Source organism: Triturus cristatus, chromosome 4_2, assembly GCF_964204655.1.
Source record: "Triturus cristatus chromosome 4_2, aTriCri1.1, whole genome shotgun sequence".
NCBI classification, from domain to species: Eukaryota; Metazoa; Chordata; class Amphibia; order Caudata; family Salamandridae; genus Triturus; species Triturus cristatus.
The window spans coordinates 291333797-291356837 of NC_140586.1; the positions used below are offsets into that span (position 1 = coordinate 291333797).

The 23041-nt window shown below is 48.1% G+C and overlaps 1 protein-coding gene across 13 annotated transcripts in view; it reads right to left on the reverse strand.

Annotated features, from left to right (window-relative positions):
• RC3H1 (ring finger and CCCH-type domains 1) overlaps nucleotides 1-23041 on the reverse strand; it is a 710644-nt gene that overhangs the window by 52680 nt on the left and 634923 nt on the right. For all 13 annotated transcript variants that reach the window (XM_085601577.1, XM_085601575.1, XM_085601567.1 and 10 more), the window contains one exon: nucleotides 2021-2127. In XM_085601577.1, coding sequence (XP_085457703.1) covers nucleotides 2021-2127 — 107 coding nt within the window. The remainder of the gene's footprint in view (nucleotides 1-2020; nucleotides 2128-23041) is intronic.

The following is a 23041-nucleotide window of genomic DNA, read 5'->3' on the forward strand; positions in this document are numbered from 1 at the left end:
ACTCCAAAGGAGAAGACTCGGAGGTCTCCGGAACCACCAAAACCAGACACCCGAAATCACAACTGCACCTGTCGCCTCCGACCTGAGTTGAAGTGGGCCACTTGTGTCAGCAAGGTTACCCCAACCCTCCAGAGCTCAAGTGCATTGTGTTTTCACCCCTCCTGGACTTCCTGTCGCCTGCAGCCTCTGCAAGCAGATCCGCTCAACCGCGACTGCTCCGGTGAGGAAAAACCCAGTGCCTAAGGACAACCCTGCACCCGTCACCCCTGGGCCTTGGAGAAGAGGACCAAAGGTGTCTTTATGTCCCAGAGAAATACAAGGCCTGAGTCCACTTGCTGGTTGAGCCAGTCTGGCCTCCTGGCCAGAGCTTGTAGTCTTTCTGCAGTGACCGATATCAATTAAAATTCACTGGGCTCCAGACACTGTTTTGCACCATACACCGGGCCGCCCCAGTTCACTGGAGGTGTGCTGCTGCCTTGGATTTTGCCTGCCATTCACCTTAACTCCTTGAGACTGGTCTTGTAAGTAATTGTACTATACCCGTTTGTAGAACGTGTTCCTCCTTACATAAAATAACACTGCAGAACTCAGAAATTGCACTGTCGCCACTTATTAAAGTAAAAGGAATTTATATTTACAAACTTACTTACCTGAACGATTTTTCTCTGATACACACAAACACACACACACAAAGATAATTGCTATTTTTATAAATTGGTGTGGATCTCCTTGAGTCATGCGTCATTTATTAATCATTGTGTGTATTTGCAAATGTCTTGCACTCCTCTGTGTTAAGCCTAAGACTGCTCGGCCACACTACCCCCTAATAGAGAGCTTTGAGACTGCATAGGAAGCCCCTGCCCACTCATAAGGGAACGTCGGGACTCTTTACACGGTATATCAATTTTTTAAAATATCACAGAAAGAGCTAGCTTCCTACACTTATGAACTACTTTTTCTAGGCGCCTCAATTATGTGCAGAGGTCCTCGAAACCTGCAACTGAGAGTGGTGAGATGCCATACTGACTTTCATTAAACAGAAGGTGCATTCATTGGAGATTTTCAAAAGAAATCCATTTCCAGCTGTTGGGGATTCACTGCCACTAGACATGCATTCGAAAATATGAGCTATAGAAGCCCTATGGGTAAGGGAGGGCAGCTCAGAGCCTCATTTGCATTGCCAAGGTGGGTAGACTTTACATAGGTACTATCTTGTAAAGAAATGCATTTTGTGAATGCTGACTTGACATTTCTCCAAAGGATTCGCAAAGATCTACAGAGAAAAATAAATACAACAAAACAGACTTTCTAAATAAAACAGCACAGCAAATGAAATAAATTGTCAAATTATCTCAACACAACATGTATGGAACCCTGAATTTAGCACGATGCTCTGAACATGAAAATGATTTGTTGCATTTTAAAATGCATTGCCAACCTTAGAGCGGATGTGTCTGGGGTGGTTCCCTCAATAGGAGGAAACTGTTGACAATGGCTGGCACTAAGCTTTGGAAGCCATGAACAGTTCAATAAAAAATAAACCAGAGCCATAATGTGCAATGAAAGGATAGTATGCAGAACACAACTAACTGCTCTGTGTATCATCGGGTACCGCAGCCTTTAGTTAACGTATGATCGTTGCTAGGACTCCTCCAACACCGATAATAGGCAAGGGCAGAGGAGCAATTGCTCAGGAAGGCTCGCCTTGCACCACAGCTACATTCTTTATGAACGGGTAGCCCTTCAACCTAGTTTTCACATAAATTGTATAATCTTTTAGTATACATAAAATTATAAGCAGCCTAGTAGGAACTTGTCCAGAACTATTATGGTCAGTCACTCATTTGGCCACGTGCAGGAAAAGGATTGCAATGCAACACTTCAAAACAAAATCTAAATAGGAGCTTTCACAACCAGCATAATTTTCAGACAGAAACCATAATCAGTGGGTAAAAAGCTAGAGGACTCCCAGGTAAGTGGGATGGAGTCTCAGAAACCATACAGTTGATAACGTAGATACCTGAATGTTAATGCACGATCTTCGTTGGGGGCTTTGTTTTGTGGCTCAAGTTGACCGTTCTCAGACTGCTTGCCCATTTTATTTTTGATTTCATGAGGCTGGTTTTCCTGCAATAAAACATGAAACGTGATCCTTCTGTTACTTTAACAACTTGGTAAAAGCCCTTTTTAAGTGAAAGCCTAGAAATTCCCAAAGGCTCAAAGAATTGGCACAGTGCTGACTGAAATATCCTCAAAAGCACAAACTCAAATCCTGAAAGATATTTCCTATTCAGCCCTCTTCAATGTTCTGCCAATCCCGAAATGGAAGCAGCCTCTGTTATTCCAATACTGACATGATACACAGTTAAGCAAATGCACCTCAAACTCAAACCATCAAATGTGAGCATTACAATGTCAGCTCTGCCAAAGAATCATAGTTGTGAAATGCTCAGTCATGCTATCCTACATTCAGGGACACAGTCATCTGGTAGCTAGGGTGTAAACATGAACCAAGTATTTTGTTTAATGTATAAAAGACTTTACTTCAAATCAGGACATGGCAAAATAATCGAAGACACACTTGTGCCTCCTGACTGGTGCCTTTTCCCTGAGCAGGTAGGTATGCCTGCCTTGGCAATTGCTTCTATGTGCTTTAATAGCCTCTCAAGATCAAGCATACTCTGGTCCTTAGTATGACTCACCTATCCCTGGGCAACATGTTTTATTGGATGCACATAGCCTCCTGATACAGGTTAGCTTTGGCATTTAGCCACAGCCTAATTCAAAAAGACAAGGACTTTAGGTTTGCTTGATTGTCCATCATGCTATCCTAGTGTTTGCCCTCTGCTATTCAACTCAAGACTTTGCACCATAGCCCAAGTTTCCTGAAGCTACATATTTCTCAATCTGCCCTTGTGCAAGAAATATTGCTACTTGCATCCTGAAACTCTATAATCAGACGTAGTGGCCCTCTCCTTGTTTTTTTTCAATTTAATAGGCAAGCTGTTCACGCCGTAAGTCTCCATACTTTGCTCCCTGGCCCAGTTCTCATTCCACTGCATTATCCTTTCAGTGTCCATCTTTGCTTAGTGATAGTTGTGTTTGCTCCTGTATAGTTTAAATATCTAGTAAGATCATCACTGTGTAGCTAACTTTGTATCTCTATGTTATGCTCTGTTAGCACTGGTACCTCTCAACAGTTGTCCAAGCCTGTAACAGCTCAGGCTCTTCTCTACTTATTGTGTCGCAAATCCAATGTCTCTAAGCACTGTCAATTACCACTTATGCTAATTGTGCGCTATATATGGATGTTAACCTTGTGCAATCCCTCTCTCAAAGAATCACAGAGGTGATGCCATACAGTAAACGTAGTAGTACCAGCATACTTGCCACTTTGAAAAGGGGGAAGGGGACGGGGGGGGGGGGGGGGGGGGCGTCTGCAGAGCTACTTAATATGAAGTGTAGTTTCTGAGAATCACCTCTTAAACCCAGAATGTACATTTAGATAAATGGACTGATAATGGGATTCTGCCGTTGAACTTCACTGCATAGTAAACATGCTTTATACATTCTCAGTAGAACGACTCCGGTTGTAAGATAGGATTCAAAAGATTCTCAAGTCTTTGGGAGATCAGGCAGACCACACGCTCGGAGCCGTTTCAATACATAATTTTTGCTCCTCAAGACCTGGCTGTGAATACCCAGACTATACCTCGAAGGCACACTTTCAAGATGAGACTAGTGCCATTTATAACGGTCTAACTAGTAAAACGTCAGTCCAACATTTATCAATCCAACCTACTCAATATCATATCAGGGTGATGTGCATTGTATGATTATTTCAGAATATATCATGTTTGTCTTCGGTGTATATTTCATGGCATGAGTGAAAACCTCCATAAAGATGAAACTTTTACATTTCACATCGCTGGCAAGCAGTTAGGGAACTGGTGTGGGGGAGGGTTTTGAAGGGGACGGGCGAGCCAGAGAGCGAGTGAGTGCGCGAAAGTTTAACTAACTGATATCTTTTAGTGATTAAAATGTTGCAAGTAATCGGGTTACCCAGCGTCACAGCTTGTGACTAGCATCTTCTGTTAGCTGAAATTGAATATGCTACTTACCAGTATGCATCTGTTCTTGGCATGTAGGGCTGCTGACATTCATATCTGTGCATAGATCGCCGCCTAGTGTTGGGTCCGGATGTTTGCACGTTGTTGTCCTGGAAGAGTCTTCGAAGTATCCTGAGATAGGTGACTCCTCCCCTGGACTACAGTGCGCATGGGCATCCTCTCCATCCTCAGATTGTTTTTCGCCATTGTGGCAGTGATGGAGTAGATACAGAAAGTGATGACCATGCTATACAGTAATTCTGAGAGCTGCAGCTGCTACAGGCGCCGGGGAGGAGGGTGGGCGATATGAATGTCAGCAGCCCTACATGCCAAGAACAGATGCATACTGGTAAGTAGCATATTCAGTTCGAGGCATGTGGGCTGCTGAATTCATATCTGTGCATAGAATATAGTACCTCCTATTAGCGGCGGCTACCAGTGCCAGCTGCAGCGGTCTGAAAAAGAGTTTTGAGAACAGCCTGTCCTACAGCTGCCTGCTGTTTTGAGTGTACATCTACACAGTAGTGTTTGGTAAACGTATGTATAGTGGACCATGTGGCTGCTCTACATATTTCCTGTAAAGGAATGTTTCCCACGAAAGCCATGGACGCCCCTAACTTACGTGTTGAGTGGGCTCGTGGGGGAATCGTTAATGTGCATTTAGCTTTCTGATAACAAATTTGAATACATTTAACGATCCATCTGGCTATACCTGCTTTGGAAATGGCGTTGCCCTTGTGCTGTGGTGAAAAGGCAACGAAAAGTTGTTTTGTCTTCCTGAAGACGTTAGTTCTGTCTATATAGTACATGAGGGCTCTCTTTACATCTAGTGTATGGAGCATTCGCTCAGCTACATTCTGTGGGTTTTGAAAGAAGACAGGCAGTTCAATAGTTTGATTCATGTGGAACTGCGATATTACTTTAGGCATGAATTTGGGGTTGGTACGTAGTACGACCCTGTTTGCGTGAACCTGTATGAATGGCTCTTGAATGGTTAGTGCCTGGAGTTCACTAACTCTTCTTAACGAAGTGATTGCCACTAGAAAGGCTACTTTCCAGGTGAGGAATTGAATCTCACATGAGTGGAGAGGTTCGAAGGGTGGACCCATCAGTCGGGTGAGGACCAAGTTGAGGTTCCACACCGGTGCTGGTGGGTGTCTTGGGGGAATTACTCGTTTGAGTCCTTCCAAGAAAGCTTTGATGGCAGGCACTCTGAATAAAGAGAGGTGTTGCCTGTTCTGGAGATAGGCTGCTATTGCGGTCAAATGGATACGTATTGAGGTGTATGCCAGATTGCATCGGTATAGGTGTAAGAGGTATCAGATTATATTTTGAATGGATGCGTCTAGCGGGTTAATGTCATTGTTATTACAATAAATGACAAACCTCTTCCATTTAGCTGCATAGCAAGCTCTGGTAGTGTGTCTCCTGGCCTCCTTAATGATCTCCATACAGTCCGGTGTCGGGTTTAGGTAGCCAAACACTAGGACTTCAGGAGCCAGATTGCCAGGTTCAGCTGTTGCGGATCTGGGTGCTGAATTTCTCCATGGTTCTGCGTCAAAAGCGCGGGTTTTATCCGCAGCCTTTGGTGCGGCACCACGGAGAGTTCCAGAAAGGTTGTGTACCATGGCTGGCGTGCCCATGTTAGAGCAACCAGGATGAGTGTCATTGAGTGCTGTCGCAGTCTGCGTGCCACCAGTGGTATCAGTGGCGCTGGGGGAAAAGCGTACGCAAATCTGCCGGACCAGTTCATCCATATCGCATTGCCCTGCGACTGTGGATGTGGGAACCTGGCGGCAAAGCTTTGGCATTTTGCGTTTTCGCTTGTCGCGAATAGGTCTATCTCTGGATGATCCCACTGCTGGAAGTATGGTTGGAGTACTGATGGGTGTAACTCCCACTCGTGCATCTGGTGGCTGTGTCTGCTGAGCAGATCCGCCATCTGGTTGTCTTTGCCCGGGAGGTGTTCCGCCATGAGGAATATGTTCCTCTGAATGGCCCACTTCCACATGCTATGAGCCAGATGAGACAACTGTGGAGAGTGTGTTCCTCCCTGCTTCTGTATGTAGTACATGGCAGTCATGTTGTCCGTCCGGATCAACACGACTTTGTTGCACAGGTGTACTTTGAATGCCTTCATGGCGAGGAAGATTGCCATCAGTTCCAGAAGGTTGATGTGCATCTTCTTTTGTTGTGTCGTCCATAGTCCCTGCACTGTGTAATGGAGTACATGGGCTCCCCATCCCTGGAGAGAGGCGTCCGCTGTCAGTATTATTTGTGGAACAGGCTCGTGGAACGGTCGGCCCTTGCAAAGGTTTTGTGGATTCCACCAATGCAGAGAGTTGTATGCCCGACCGCTCACCAACACTAGGTCTTTTAATTGGCCGTGAGCCTGATTCCATTGACGTGCTAAGCACTCCTGAAGCGGGCGCATATGTAGTCTCGCGTGTGGGACTATGAAAATGCAGGAGGCCATCATGCCTATCAACCGCATGAACACTCTCGCAGGAAGGGAGTGTTGGGGTTTGAACTTGGAAATTACCATTTGCATGCTGTTGATCCTCACTAAATTTGGCTGAGCTGTGGCTGCCAGAGTGTCTATGGTCGCACCGAGGTACTGTTGTACGTGTGCGGGCTGGAGATGTGATTTTGGGTAATTTAGTGAGAATCCCAGACTGTGAAGAAGGTGAATGGTGCGGGACATGTGGCTGGCACATTGCTGGGCTGACTTTGCCTGAACAAGCCAGTCGTCCAGGTAAGGGTAGACGTGAACGTGTTGCCTCCGTAGATGTGCAGCCACGGTAGCTAGGCACTTTGTGAAAACTCTGGGTGCTGTTGTGACTCCGAAGGGGAGGACTTTGAATTGATAGTGCTGACCCTGAATGGTGAACCGGAGATATTTTCTGTGTGATGGATGTATGGGTATGTGGAAATACGCATCTTTGAGGTCTAGCGTGGCTAGGAAATCCCCCTGTCTGAGGAGCGGGAGAACCTGCTGCAGGGTGAGCATGTGAAAATGTTCTGAGAGAATGTATTGATTGAGGGGTCTCAGGTCTAGGATAGGTCTGAGTGACCCGTCCTTTTTTGGTATCAAGAAGTACAGAGAGTACACGCCTGTCCCTTGCTGGTGTATGGGCACGGCCTCTATTGCGCCTTTTTGCAGCATACTTAGCACTTCCTGCTGTAATAACGCTAAGTGCTCTGAGGACATAGGACGGTGTCTTGGCGGTATGGTGGGTGGAGTGGAGGTTAGCTCGAGACAGTAACCGTGTTGGATAACATCTTTCACCCACCTGTCTGTGGTGATGGAATCCCACGTGGACAGGAACCGCTGGAGTCTCCCCCCGACAGGTGTTATGTGGTCGGGGGGAAGGGAGAGGGCGTCACTGTTTGTTCTTAGGGGAGGACCTGGTATTGCCGTAACCACGTCCTCTGCCCTTGGTGCTGGAACCACGAAATCCCCCTCGGGTGTTTTTATCGTAGGAACTCTGTGTGCCCCCTTTATTGTAGGTTTGCTGTGCCCCCTGTCCTCTCCCTGCACCTCTGTTTCCGGGGCGACGAAAGGAGCCACTACGAAATGTCTGCGTTTGCAGAGCCCCCATTGACTTCGCAGTGTCTGTGTCTTTTTTTATCTTTTCTAAGGTGGCGTCAACCTCGGGTCCAAATAAGTAGTCGGGGTTGACCGGTTGATTGAGGATGTTATTTTGGACTTCAGGTTTGAATCCGGAGATTCGTAACCAGGCGTGTCGGCGTAGCATGACGCTGGTGTTTAGTGCCCGAGCAGCAGTGTCTGCAGCATCTAGTGCACACTTGATGGATGCGTTTGTGAGCAGTTGTCCCTCCCTGATGAGGAGCTCCGCTGCCTCTTTGTATTCGTCTGGCAGGTGTTGGAGTAGGGTCTCTAACGTGTCATAGTGTGAGCGGTCGTAGCGAGCTAGGAGGGCCTGTGTATTGGCGATTCGCCATATGTTTGCTGCCTGTGCTGCAATTCGTTTCCCGGAGGTCTCTAGAACCTTGGACTCTTTGTCCGGGGGAGGAGCATCACCAGTTGACTGCAAGTGTGCCCGTTTGCGAGCATTGGCAACCACAATGGAGTCCAGAGGCAATTGGCTCCTAATGTACGTGGGGTCCCCAGGTGCGGGTTTGTATTTTTTCTCGATCCTGGGGTTTATCACTCGTGCCCTTGTGGCCTCTTTGAAAATGTCCTTTGCTGGCTTGAGGACACCTTTTAACATGGGAAGAGTTTTTACAGTCCTCGGAGGATGCGAAGGTGTCCACCAAGAAATCATCCTCGATAGTGTCCGAATGGAGTTGCACTCCATGATTGGCTGCGGCCCGTTCGATGAGGGCATTGAATGCAGCAGTGTCCTCTGTGGGGGACGTTTTTGAGCCATAAAGTTGTGTGTCCTGTGTATCCAGAGCGGCACCTGGCTCCACTGGGTCATCCCAGACCTGATCAGGGTCTTGCTGGCCCTCAGGGTCCATGTCTTCGGGGTAGGTGGTGTTGTCACCCATGTAGTCCTCCAGCGCATCGGGATCGGAGTGCGTTGGAGAGAATGATGGATCTGTGTAAGGAGTGTGGATGTGTTCATAAAGAACTGGTTCCGATTCCGCCGGCATTTTTTGTTTCAGTGGAATCCTATAAGAGTCCAGAGCGTGCCCCGAAGTGATCTTTCGCTTTCGGAGCATAAGCCTGCCGGTGTCGGCGTCGATGAAGTGGGACGGTGATGTCCCAGTAGTAGAGTGTTTGGTACATGGGGACCTTGTCTGGGTAACACGGGTTCTGATTTCGAACATCTTTGGCGCCGTGGGTGGCGGCAAACCAAAGGTGATATTGGCCGGTGCCGAAGGTGCCTTCTGTGCCCGTTTCGGTTCTGAGCCCGACGAGGTCTGGAGGGCTGCCTTTTCCCTGATCCGTTGCAAGGATGCTGCCACCTGTTGCACCTGGAACGCCGACGATTCTTTGGCACCGAGAGGTTCCGTAGAGGCAGGTGTGGACGTCTTCGGAGACACCGGGTCATCGAGCCGAGGAGGGGTAGGAGCCGTCGACGGCGTCGATGAATGTACCTTAGTCGCTGTCTTCGAGGTGGATAGCGATGCAGTGGCCATTTTCACCTTGATGGCTGGTGCCGATTGTTTCTGTGCCGGGGGCCTTGGCGCTTTGACGGCACCGATGGATTTTCTTTTCGGGTCGGTGCCGACATCTGCTGCAGCGAGTGCGGCACCGAAGTCCCTTTTGGTGCGGTCGGAGCCGACGGGTTTGGCTGGCGTCGAAGGTGTGGAGGTCCTCGAGCCGACAAGTGTCAGTTTCACTTTTGGTTTCTGTTGAACCGGAGTGATGATTGGTTTCGGTTTTGTAGTAGGGAAACCAGTCTTCTTTGGTAACAATGGCTCTCGCTGAATGTCCGTGGCCGGGCCAGAGGGCAGGGCCGAGGAACTGTGGGATTGGTCTTGGGTAAGGCCCGAAGGCGATCCCTCGACCGGAGCCGTTGTCGGATTCACTGGAATATCCTCTTTTTGGACGGGTAGGCCTTGCTCCTCGCCGGAGCTACCTTCTTCAGCCCCTAAGGCCTCGTCGTAGTCTCCTACCTCATCGTCTGCTTCGTCCCTGTGAAAAAGCTCTTCATCGACATCTTCCGCTCGGGAACCGTGTTCGGAAGTAGGGCTGGAGGGCATATTTTCCACGCTTTCGACATCTTCGTCTTCGGTGCTGAAGATGTTGGTTGGGGCCGGTGCCGCTTGCTGCGCTTCAAGTCTCGCGGCTCGTCGATTCCGTAGAGTCTTCTTGGATCGGAATCGGGCACAGGCCATGCATTTTGATTCGTCATGATCCGGTGAGAGGCATTTGTTGCACACCGGGTGGACGTCGATATGGGGGTATTTGGCGTAGCAAACAGGACACCGCTTGAATGGGGTCCTCGATTCCATCGTCGAAGTTCGGTCGATGGTCGGATTTAATGGATCCGGAAAGTTGTTTAAATTAATAAACTAGCCTGTAAACTGTCGATACCGATCGGGAACAGTACCGTCGAAAACTAAAGGCCTTTTGGCCTGAAACTAGATTTTCCTAACTTGAGTCAAGATAAGCACATCAGAACCCAATGGCGGAAAAAACAATCTGAGGATGGAGAGGATGCCCATGCGCACTGTAGTCCAGGGGAGGAGTCACCTATCTCAGGATACTTCGAAGACTCTTCCAGGACAACAACGTGCAAACATCCGGACCCAACACTAGGCGGCGATCTATGCACAGATATGAATTCAGCAGCCCACATGCCTCGAACAGTTCAGTAAAAAACAAAAAGTGAGATTTGAACCAAGAGGTGTGTAGGAAGATTCACAAGGGCGATTAACTTGTAAGCCATCCACACAGAAACCATCTTGGTATTTTAAATGGATGTATTGACTTGAACAAAAGGTGTTCGATAACATCCTACTTAATGGGGAAGCATACTGTGCTGCAAGTAATTGACATAAAGCTGTGAAGATAACGGTTACTTGCCATGTAACTATCGGTTTGTAGCTTGTACTGCATTATGTTCACATGCGTTGCACGCTCCTGTCATCTACTGTTGGCCGTAGGCTTTTACAAGCTGTTTTTCTTCGAAGTCCTTGATCTCAAGGGATCTTGCGACTCCTCTGTGAAGCCCACAATGTACTAGGATAAAGACTGTCACCCACTATACCCCAACGCTTCCCCTACCCCCCCCCCACCCCCCAAAAGACACGGACGAATAGTAAGTGGAGTGAGCAAAGCAGAAGAGCAAATGTGCAAAGGAGAATTGTGAATGCATACCTACAGTGAAACTTAAGAATCGGCTCACACTCAGGGAGGAAGAGTAAATCTACAGCACTTCAAGAAACAAATCCGTTATAGGGCAAGAAAAAGTTACGTCCTGTAGCCCTGGGACTGACATTTTACCTAACGATAATGTCACTTTAATCGCAACCTTTTTCATTGGATATCTTTTTTTGTAATGTAAAGTGAGATATACCCAAACCCAACTATAAAATCAAAAGTTAGATTTACTCCCAATCATCTGGCAGTGATTTGTCAACAGAAACTTCTAAAATTGCAGTAAAGGAATTAACTAATTTAACATTGTACTATATATAATCGGTTCACGTAATCCTTGACGAACAAGTAACAACTTCGGTAACGATGTATCTGTAAAAGATATATGTAGTTATAGATTCCTTACCTTCAGAATAACCCCCAGGCGTCAGACTGAATCTGGAGATTTTTTTTTTTAGCAGAATCCCTGCGCGTCAGTAGGTGGAGTCGGTCGACTCCACGTCTGTCCTCATGACATTGCGGTGTCTATTTAGATGCAGCCCTTGCGTGCTGACATCAGTTCTGACATGACTCTCCATGCCAGAAGCTTTAGAGCAATGCAAGACACTGACCACTGGTGCACATAACTAGGTCCCCTCAAAGGGAGTCCCTATCTCTAGAAGTTAGTTCGCAGAACGGGGAGGATGTGTGGTGCAGTAAGAAATCTATAACTACATATGTCTCTTACACATACATAGTTACAGAAGGTAAGCAACTTGTTCAAATGAAAGACTGTAGTTATAGATTGCTTACCTTTCGAATAGATACCCCAGCAATGCCAACCCTGGAGGTGGGACTGCGAACCAAATTCACACCAGAAAGTCCTGGAGAACAGAGCAGCCAAAGTAGCAGTCTCTTCAGACTTGGCTGTCCAGACAATAATGTTTGGTGAACCTATGCAGGGATGCCCACGTGGCCGCTAGACAGATGTCAAGGAGTGGGACTCCACACCCCAAGGCAGTAGCAGCCACCGTTGCCCTGGTCGAGTGGGCACGCAGTCCCACTGGGGCTTCCTTCTTTGCCAAGGAGTAGCAGATCTTAATGCATAGGACAACCCATCGAGAGGTGGTGCGTATTTGTATAGCCTGACCTTTCTTGGCCCCCACATATCCAACAAAGAGTTGATCGTCCACCCAGAAATCTTTTGTGCGGTCGAAATAGAAAGACAGTGCACGTTTTGGGTCCAGACGGTGGAATTGCTCCTCCTCCTTGGAAGAGTGCGGTGGTGGGAAGAAGGTGGGCAAAGTGATGGTCTGTCCTATATGGGAAGAGGGAACTACTTTGGGAAGAAAAGAGGGCCTTGTGGGGAGAAATACTTTGTCTGGATGAACGGCAAGAAAAGGAGGTTTTGAAGACAAAGCCTGAAGCTCACTCACCCTGCGAGCAGAGGTGATGGCAAAAAGGAAAGCTGTTTTCAATGTGAGGAGCCTGAGAGGACAGTTGTGAAGAGGCTCAAATGGAGCGCACATAAAATAGATTAAAACTAGGTTCAAGTCCCACTGGGGAATTCTGAATGTACAAGGAGGAAAGAGGTGAGTAATGCCCTTTAGAAAATTATTTACAATAGGGAACTTGAAAAGAGAAGGCTGATCAAGAAGGTGGAGAAAGGCTGATATGGCCGAAAAGTAGCCTTTAAGAGTGCCCAGGGCAGTGCACTACTGGGCCAAAAAAAGTATATAAAGAAGGACCTCAGAAAGAGGGGTAGGGAGGGTATCCACAGCCTTTGCTGTGCACCATGCCACAAACGTGTTCCATCTGCAGGCATATAACTGTAGGAAAGTGGGTTGCTGTTGCAGTAACACCCCTTATTTTTACCAGACTACAGATACACTTTGACTTGATGTGCCCTGGGTCCCTGCCAATCAGGTTTCCAGGGCCTGTGTTCTTATCCCAAACCTAACCCAATTGGCATCTCTGGCCACAGGTCAGCCCCTGGTAAATGGTTCCACAGGTACCCAGGGAAGACCTCTGAAGCACTTATTGTGCCACCCTTAGAGGCCCTGTATATATATATTTACCTACTGGCAGTCGCCAGTAGGTAGCTACAGTAAGGACCTATTTTCCATAGGAAATCCGCAATATTCTATTTGGAATAACGTTGGCGCCAATTGACGAATCTTCGCGAAATTTTCCAAACTTTTGGGCATCTCCGGTCCGCTCATATCCTGAAAATTTGACGGTGATTCGTCAAGCGGGGGCCGAGAAAAAAGGGGGGTCCCAAAACGTGTTTTCCCCATGCATTTTCCCATAGGACCTGTTGACGCAGCTACAGCCCGATCTGCTGAACAGAATTACACCAAATTTGGCAAAGAAGTAGTCCTCAGTTCAGACTCGTGCCTTTTGCTTAAATGGTGTAAATCCGTTCAGTAGTTCCTGAGAAAATTAGAGTTAAAAAGATAGATAAATCTGGGCGGAACCTAACCACACATCTCATCGTGAGATCTGATTGGCTGTCGGTACTTCATCCAAGAAGTGCTGGCAGCCATCTTGGGACCAATATACATGATACCACCTCATTAAAAAGCATTGCAGTTAATAGAAGGTTTTAAGACTTTAGTTACATTATAAATCATTTGTTGATGGTACCATACTCATTTTAGGAATTGGGGTGTGTTCTAAGGTGATTTTACCATGTGAAAAAGCCTTCTGCTGTGATATCATGAATCGTGTTTGAGAGAAGGAATATGCTACTTACCAGTATGCATCTGTTCTTGGCATGTAGAGCTGCAGATCTACACACTTTTGCATAGATCGCCATCTGGTGTTGGGCCCGGATGTTTGCAGTTTGTTTTTCCTCTTGGAAAGTCTTTGGAAGTCACGAGGTCGGTGACTCCTCCCTTGGATCGTATTGCGCATGGGCTTCGGCTCCATCCTCAGATTGTTTTTCGCCAACAGGGAAAGATGGAGCGTAGCAATAACAGTGAAGAAACCCATGTGTGTGCTATCTAAATAAGATAAACTGGGACAGATACAGGTAGCCGGGGAGGCGGGTGGGCGTGTGTAGATCTGCAGCTCTACATGCCAAGAACAGATGCATACTGGTAAGTAGCATATTCCGTTCGAGGCATATGAGCTGCAGATTACACACTTTTGCATAGACTATATAGCAGTTCCCAACCCTAGCGGCGACCACCGGTATCTGTTGCAGTGGTTTGAAATAGTGTTTTTAGTACAGCCTGGCCCACACTAGCTTGTTGCCTGGTTTGCACATCTACACAGTAATGTTTAGTGAAAGTGTGCGGTGTTGAGCATGTAGCTGCTTTGCAGATATCATCTAATGGGATGTTCCCTAGAAAAGCCATAGAAGCCACTATCTTTCGTGTAGAGTGGGCTTTAGGGTGAACAGATAGCGTTCGTTTTGCCTTGTGGTAGCAAATCTGTATGCATTTTACAATCCACCTAGCTATCCCTGATTTAGAGATGGGGTTGCCTTTGTGTGGTGGAGAGAAAGAGACAAACAGTTGTTTGGTCTTTCTGAAAGGTTGTGTTCTCTGGATATAGTAAAGTAAGGCCCTTTTAACATCTAGAATGTGTAGAGCACTTTCTGCAACAGTTTGAGGTTGCGAGAAAAAAAACTAATTCTACCGATTGGTTTAGATGGAAGGGGGAAATGACTTTGGGTAGGAATTTTGGGTTGGTACGGAGGACAACCTTATTCTGGTGCATTTGGAGAAAAGGTTCTTGTATAGTAAGTGCTTGTATCTCACTGACCCTTCTAAGGGAAGTGATGGCTACAAAAAAAGCTGTTTTCCATGTGAGAAATTACAGTTCGCATTTATGCAAAGGTTCGAAAGGCGGTCCCATTAGCCTTGTGAGAACTATATTTAAGTTCTACACAGGTGAGGGTGGTACTCTGGGGGGAATTATTCGTTTGAGGCCTTCCATGAAGGCTTTAATGGCAGGCACTCTGAAAAGTGACGGGTGCTGTCTGTTCTGTAGGTAAGCGGCAATTGCTGCGAGGTGTAGCCGAATGGATGTATATGCTAGGTTACACCTTTGTAGATGGAGCAAGTAGCATATGATGTGCTGTATAGATACGTCTAGAGGGTTGATTGTGTTATGGCAATAATCAACAAATTTTTTCCACTTTGCAGCATAGCAGGCTCTTGTGGTAGGGCGTCTAGCTTCTCTGATGTCGTTCATACAGTCAGGGGGAAGGTTAAGGAATCCGAATTCTAGGATCTTAGGAGCCAGATCGCAAGGTTGAGCTGAGCTGGGTCCGGGTGTCTGATCTCTCTATGGTTCTGGGTTAGGAGGCATGGTGAGAGGTGTAACTTTTGGTGTGGCACTACCGAGAGTTCCAGCAGCGTGGTGTACCACGGTTGTCTGGCCCACTTTGGAGCTACTAGAATCAGTGCGAGGGAGTGCTGCTATAGCTTTCGCACCACTAATGGAATTAGTGGGAGAGGTGGCAAGGCGTACGCAAATTTGCCTGACCAGTTCATCCATATCGCATTGCCTTTGGACAATGGGTGTGGGTATCTGGCGGCAATTTGTTTTCGTGGGTGGCGAAGAGGTCCATATGTGGATGCCCCCACATCTGAAAGAACGGGTGAAAGACCTGTGGGTGAAGTTCCCACTCATGGATCTGCTGCGTCTGTCTGCTGAGCAGATCTGCCATTGTGTTTTGGACTCCTGGGATATGTTGGGCTAGGAGGAAGATTTTGTGTGGAATTGCCCATCTCCATATGCTCTGTGCTAGTTGAGAGAGCTGTGGAGAGTGTGTGCCGCCTTGTTTTTGAATGTAGTACATGGCCGTCATGTTGTCTGTGCGAATAAGGACTGCCTTGCTTAAAATCTGTGTCTGAAAGGCTTTTAGGGCTAGAAAGATTGCCAGTAACTCCAGATGGTTGATATGGAGTAACCTTTGTTGCGGCGTCCATGTGCCCTGCACTGTGAGGTGTAATAGATGAGCTCCCCAGCCAGAGAGCGATGCGTCTGTTAGGATTATTTGTGGAACCGGGTCCAGGTACGGTCGACCTCTGGAAAGATTTGTGGTGTTCCACCACTGCAGAGAGCGATGGGTGCGACCGTCTACCAACACCAGATCTGTCAGTTGCCCCTGGGCCTGGTTCCATTGACGTGCTAAGGACTCTTGGAGTGGACGCATCTGGAGTCTTGCATGGGGCACTATCAAAATGCAAGAGGCCATCATCCCTATTAGTTGCATAAACACTCTTGCTGGGAGAGAGCGTTGAGGTATGAATCTTTGACGCAAAGCCTGAATGCTTGCAATCCTGGCAGGATTGGGGTAGGCTATGGCTTTTGAGGTGTCTATGGTGGCACCCAGGTATTGCTTTGTGTGGGATGGTATTAGCTGGGACTTTTGGTGGTTCACCATGAAACCCAGCTGGTGAAGTAGTTGGATTGTAGTAGCGGTGTGATGTACACATTGGTTGTAGGACGTGGCTTTTATTAGCCAGTCGTCCAAATATGGGAAGACGTGAATGTGCTGTCTTCTGAGGTGTGCCGCCACTACCGCTAGGCACTTGGTGAATACCCTTGGCGCTGTTGTGACCCCGAATGGGAGCACCTTGAACTGATAGTGTTGCCCGTCCACTACAAATCTGAGGTACTTTCTGTGAGCATGGTGTACCGGAATGTGAAAGTATGCGTCTTTGAAGTCCAGTGTGGTGAGAAAGTCGTTCTGGGAAAGGAGCGGAAGCACCTGCTGAAGTGTTACCATGTGAAAATGGTCCGAATGTATGTATGTGTTTAGAGGTCGGAGATCTAGAATGGGTCGTAGAGTCTCGTCTCTTTTTGGTATCAGAAAATATAGGGAGTAGACCCCTAAATTTTGCTGATTGGCGGGGACTTGTTCTATTGCATGTTTTTGTAGGAGGGAGATTACCTCCTGTTTTAGTAATGTGGAATGTTCTTGTGACATTGGGCGTTGCCTGGGTGGAATGTTTGGAGGGGTAGATGTCAATTCTAGGCAGTACCCTGAGCGAATAATTTGGGTCACCCATCTGTCTGATGTGATGGTTTCCCAGACGTGAAGGACATTTTGTAGCCTGCCCCCAACCGGAGTGGGATGGTCAGGAGGGAGCGGGGGGAAGTCATTGGGTAGGCGGTGTGGCAGAGCGGGCGGTATTTGTTTTGCCTCTGCCTTTATTGTTATTGCCCCTATAGCCGCCTCTTTGATAACCCCTTGTGAAGGTGGATTGAGCAGGGGATTTGTAGGAAGTGGACGCGCTATCTGAGGAGTAGCCTCTAGCCGTACCCCGAAAGGAAGAGCGGCGAAAGGAGCGCCTAGGAGGGTGTGACTGCAGGGCTCCCATAGATTTCGCTGTATCCAAGTCCTTCTTCATTTTCGAGGGCCTCATCTACCTTTGGGCCGAATAGGTGTTCTTGGTCAAAGGGATGATTTAAGATGGAGGCCTGTACCTCAGGTTTAAAGCCTGAAACTCTCAGCCAAGCATGGTGACGGAGGAGGACGCTAGTGTTGATGGCCCTGGAGGCTGTATCTGCTGCGTCTAAGGCACAGCGTATAGAGGTGTTAGTTATAGTCTTACCATCTTGAATTAATTCATTGGCCCCATTTTTGTATTTTTGTGGGAGATGGTCAATGATGGTTTCTAATTCATCATAATGCGCTCTATCGTATCTGGCCAATAGCGCTTGCGTGTTGGCGATACGCCATATATTGGCTGCCTGTGACGCAGTGCACTTTCCTGACGCGTCCAGTAGCTTTGACTCTTTGTCAGGTGGTGGTGCTTCACCTGACGCCTGGGAGTTCGACCTCTTCCGTGCAGTGGAAACCACTAGGTAATCTAGTGGCGCTGGCCCTTTGATATAGGCAGGATCTGTGGGGGCAGCTTTGTACTTTTTCTCTATGCGTGGGTTAATGACCCTGACTGGGTCTTTAAAAACCTCTGGCGCATGTTTTATTACCCCCTTGAGCATAGGTAGTATGGAGGTAGACCTATGTGCGGTATCAAAGGTGTCGAGGAGGAAATCCTCCTCTAAAGGATCAGTGTGTAGCTCTACCCTGTGATAATGTGCCGCCCTCTGAAGTAGGTGGTGAAAACCTAATGAGTCTTCCGGGGAAATGGCCTGGACGGGTAAAGGTCATCTTGTGGGACATCTGGATTATTATAGTTGTCCAATGGGTCTGGGGATCCTGTAGGGGTGGGGTCTTGTGGCACATCCCCTGGATCGTAATATGGGTTCCCCTGGATCGTAATATGGGTCCCCCTGATCATCATCGTCCGGAGACGGGGTCGGGGAGCGATGAGGCGGGGGTGGAGAAGGCGGAGGGGCGGATGTGGAGGAGGTGGGGAAGGCACTCTGAAAGGGGAGGTAGCAGAGTCTTTCCTCTTTGGAGGTGGAGCCGGTTTGTCCAAATGTCTCTTTTTAGAAGAGAGTACCAAATGTCCAGTCTTTGGATCCTTGGTAAGTGTCTTTTGCAAGGGATCCGGTGTAAACAGTTCCTGTGACAATGTTGGTTCCGTCAGCGCCGAAGGTTTCGGGGCCGATGACTTTTTAGGCTTGTCCGTGCCGTGCTTTTTTGTAGCCTCCGATTTCTTGGTCAGCGCCGAGCTAGGCTTCGGCACGGGAGTGTCGGTGCTGAGGGCCTTATGGGGTTTGGTCAGTACCGAATGGCTGGGTTTCGACACCGAGGACTTTGGTGCGGAGCTCGGTGTCGAGGTAGAGGCCGGTCTCTTTTTCGGTGCCGAAGTGTGTTTCTCAGCACCGCTGGCAGGCTGGCTCGAGCCCGAGCTGCCGGAAGGCTTATTTGGCTTCTTCACCGGGCCCGAAGATGGGGTGTTTGAAGCAGTGTCTCTGGTCTTGCCTAAGCCCGGAGGCGAAGGCGTGACCAAAGCCTTTTTGGGTGTCGGCGCGGGTGTGGGAGGGGGTATAGTACTCACGACCCTCTGCGCCGGAGTGATGTCCTCCACATCAGAGTCGTCGGCTTCGGAAGCACTGACTAGGTCCTCTTCGGTGTGCTGCTGTCCCGGAGCTTCGACGTCGTCCCCGAAGATGTCGACTGGAGTGGAGGTCGAGGAGTGCGCCATATTTCGTCTGGCCCTTCGATCTCGAATAGTCTTTTTCGATCTGAAAGACTTGCAGGCGGGATAGTCTCGAGCCTCGTGTTCAGGGGAGAGGCAGAGGTTGCACACCTCATGAAGATCGGTGTGGTGGAATTTGGACCCACATCGAGGGCACTTCTTCAATGGAGTTCTTTCCATCAGCCGGGACCGGAGCTTGGATAGGCCCGGAGGCCGCCGTGGACGACTGGAATCGAAGATGTGTCGAAGAGAAGGTGATTGAGGAGATCTGGTATCTGAACAATACCGCGATGAGCGAGGATTCCGCTTCGATTGTCGAACTGGAAATGTTCGGAACCGGAGCGCGAAGTATTACATCCGAGCCCGATGGCGGAAAAAAACAATCTGAGGATGGAGCCGAAGCCCATGTGCAATACGATCCAAGGGAGGAGTCACCGACCTTGTGACTTCCGAAGACTTTCCAAGAGGAAAAACAAACTGCAAACATCCGGGCCCAACCCCAGATGGCAATCTATGCAAAAGTGTGTAATCTGCAGCTCATATGCCTCGAACAAATATTTTCTCATGCTTTTCCCACAGAGGTGTGGAAGGTGATCTATTAGCTAAACTGAGAGCATATTTTCTGTAAATTCACATTATCTTTCTCAGTCATATGAGAATGAAGTCTGACATTCTCAGTAAAACATGTACATCCAACAAGGGCAGAGACTGTCAGTTGATTCCTTTGTGTTCTACTGCAGCTTCCCAGAGTGTTCTAAAGAACAACTAGAGCGCTAACAGTCCTACTTATGACAAATGTATTGCACACCTGAAGCCATCTTGATTGGAATAAAGTGGTACCACTTAAAACATTTAATTTGCAAAGGAACAAAATGAGGGGGTTCATTTTGCCATAGAAATTATGAATAGTGCTGCAGAAAGAAAAATTAGGGCACATTTTGACTTCTCAAATCCTCTTCTATTTCATAAAAATATTCTGACATGCAGACTGAAACATGCACTTTGAATACCAGCAGCAGACTTCCTTGGTGAGCAGTAGCTTTACTACAGTGATCTAATGAGCAACTAGAGTGCTAACATTCAGAATTTATGGTAAATGTGTGACATATCTGAATACCTTCTTGATGGAATCAAAGTAAAGAACTGAAAGCATTTCCTACTGAGGAGACTGCAGTAAATGACGAAATTAGGAAACTTCATTACAAAAAAATCTCCCAAGATGGCCACCAGAGACAAAAGAGCCCAAATGCAGCACAAATATCACCCAGATGTAGCCCAATGACAGAAGTGTGCAAAACACTTATTTTTTGTGTATTTGCAGTTTTATATAGTGCAGACTTGTCAGTTATTGGAGAGCTTTACATGAGCATTGGTTACATCACACAAGATCAAATTCATTTTGGTTGTAGACATGGGGAGATTAAGTGATTTGACCAGAATCACATTATGTTGAGCTGAAGCAGCAACTCCAACCTGGTTCCCCAGTTGCAAAGTCTGCAGCTCTGGAAGTTATGTTATGTTATGTTATGTTACTCCGCACTTTTTGAGCGCACGGCTACCCCGAAAGGGTGTCCCGGCGCTTTGGCAAGGTGACCCAGAGAAACACGAAACCAAAGGGAAAGACCTACTACCGTCACACTAGGTTACTTAGTAAAAAGCAGAGTTTTCAACTCCTTTCTGAAAGCCAGAAGATTATTCGCCTTCCGAAGGGAAAGTGGAAGCTCGTTCCACAGGCAGGCTGTCACGTACTGGAAGGAGCGACCTCCCATCCGGACACGTTTGACAACAGGCACCTCCGTTTTAGCCAGGTCCGCCGACCTCAGCAGCCTCCGCGGCACATAGAAGACGATACGCTTCCTCAGATAGTGAGGGCCAATCGCATGAAGGGCTTTGAAAGCCAGAGTGAGGAGCTTGAATCTAATTCTCCCCAAAATTGGGAGCCAGTGCAGCCTAGCCAGAAGCGCAGAGGCACTAGCTCTCCTAGGCAACCCATAAATAGCTCTGGCCGCCGAGTTCTGGACAATCTGCAGTTTAGATAACAAATACTTAGGTAGGCCTGCAAAAAGAGCATTTGCATAATCCAGGCGGGAGCCCACAAGCGCCTGGACTACCTTCCTACGATACTGCAGTGAAAGTAGAGGAAGAAATTTCCTAAGCATCTTAAGGATGCTGAAACATTTCCCTGCTAATCCCAGGATGTGTGGACGAAAAGATAGAACATCGTCAAACACCACTCCGAGATTTTTTACCTGGGATGATGGCTTCTCTGGGGGGGACATGTCCTGGGGCCACCATGACTTCCAGCCCGGATCAGGGGCACAGCCGAAAAAGAGCAGCTCAGATTTGTCTGAGTTGCATTTCAGGCTGTGCCGCTGAAACCACGCAAAGACTGCACTCAGGCAGTCCTTGATTCTGCCGCCGCCAAAGGCCTCTCCCTTCCTGCAAGTGAACAAGAGCTGGGTATCATCAGCATATGAGATGACCCGGGCCCCGAACGCCTCCGCTACCTCCGCAAGAGGGGCCATGTATATGTTAAAGATGGTGGGGCTCAGGATAGAGCCCTGAGGCACCCCCACCTCCAGCGGAAGCATTTCGGCCGAGAACGGTGGGGCCCAGATCACCTGTCGGCAAGAAAGGATTGAAACCAGTCCAACACCGTCCCTCGCAGACCAATCTCCCTAAGTCTTGAGAGAAGGCCTGCGTGTGGGACGGTGTCGAATGCCGCCGATAGGTCCAACATAACCAACATAGCCTTTCCCCCATGATCGAGCGTCTCCCTGATGGCGTCGGTGACCTCAACCAGAGCCGTCTCCGTGCTATAATTCGCACGAAAGCCGGACTGGGAGTCATGCAGCAGTTTGTTATTCTCAATAAAGGTGGTCAGAGTATGCTGAACATGTTTCTCCAACACCTTCGCCAGAGCAGGGAGGAGGGAGATTGGTCTGTAGTTAGCGCATTGCAGGGGGTCGAGCTGAGGCTTCTTAATCAGCGGCAGAATAAGTGCGTGTTTCCATTGGCGTGGAACCACCCCTGAGCTTAATGAGAGATTAAGCAGGGGGTTCAACAGACCGTTCACCGTCGGAGCCACCATGCCCAAGCATTTCGCCGGACAGACATCCAACGGCGAACCAGATTGCAGCCTAGATAGCAGCTCAAGCGATGTCTCACAGGACAACTGGGGAAAAGCAGACAATAAGGGCCCAGTTTCGGCCTGCAAGGGCGCTAAATAAGTCAACTTGTCCCCTGACACCACGTCCACTGATTGAGAATCCGCCGTTGGAAAAGTGGCCTGAATCTTTGTGATCTTAGTCACAAAAAAGTCAGCGAGCTGTTTGATCCATTCCTCCGAATGAGAATGGACCGGGGTCCCTACTGCCGGGTTGACAAACTCCTTCACAACCCTAAAGAGTTCCCTGCTCATATTATCCGCTTTATCAATTCTCTGCTCCAAGTAGTTCTTTTTGGCTGCGACAATCTGTTTATAATAGGATTTTATCGCACCTCGGTAGTTCATTCGCTCCACAGGATCGTACTTGCGCCGCCACTGCCGTTCCAACTTTTTGCAGTCTTGTCGCATTATACGTAGAGTGGACGAGAACCATGGAGCAGAATTGAGATGAGCTGTTCTAGCAAGCTTCAGAGGGGCCAACTCTTCAAATCTTGCCTGCATCCAGTTCTGGACCAAGATGAGATCAGTTTCCAGAACCCCTGTCACTGGACACGGATATTTGCAGAGAGCCTCGGATAGCATATCTGCTGACACAAGATGGTAGGCTCTGAAATGCCGGGGACCTTCCTCTCGAGCCCTTTGACTAAGCCTGGATTCAAGCACCAAGTCAAAATTTATCAAATAGTGATCTGACCAAAGGACCGGGAGTGGAGGGAACACCTCAATAGGTTTGGAAGCAAAGATCACATCTAATGTGTGGCCTTTCTCATGAGTGGGGCTATGGATAAAAGGGGCTAGCCCTAACATTTCTGTAATCTCGCGAAGTTTAATAGCCTCCGGATCCGTAAGGCAGTCCATATGCAAGTTTAAGTCGCCCAGTAACAGGCAATGCGCCGAACGCATACAAGGTACAGAC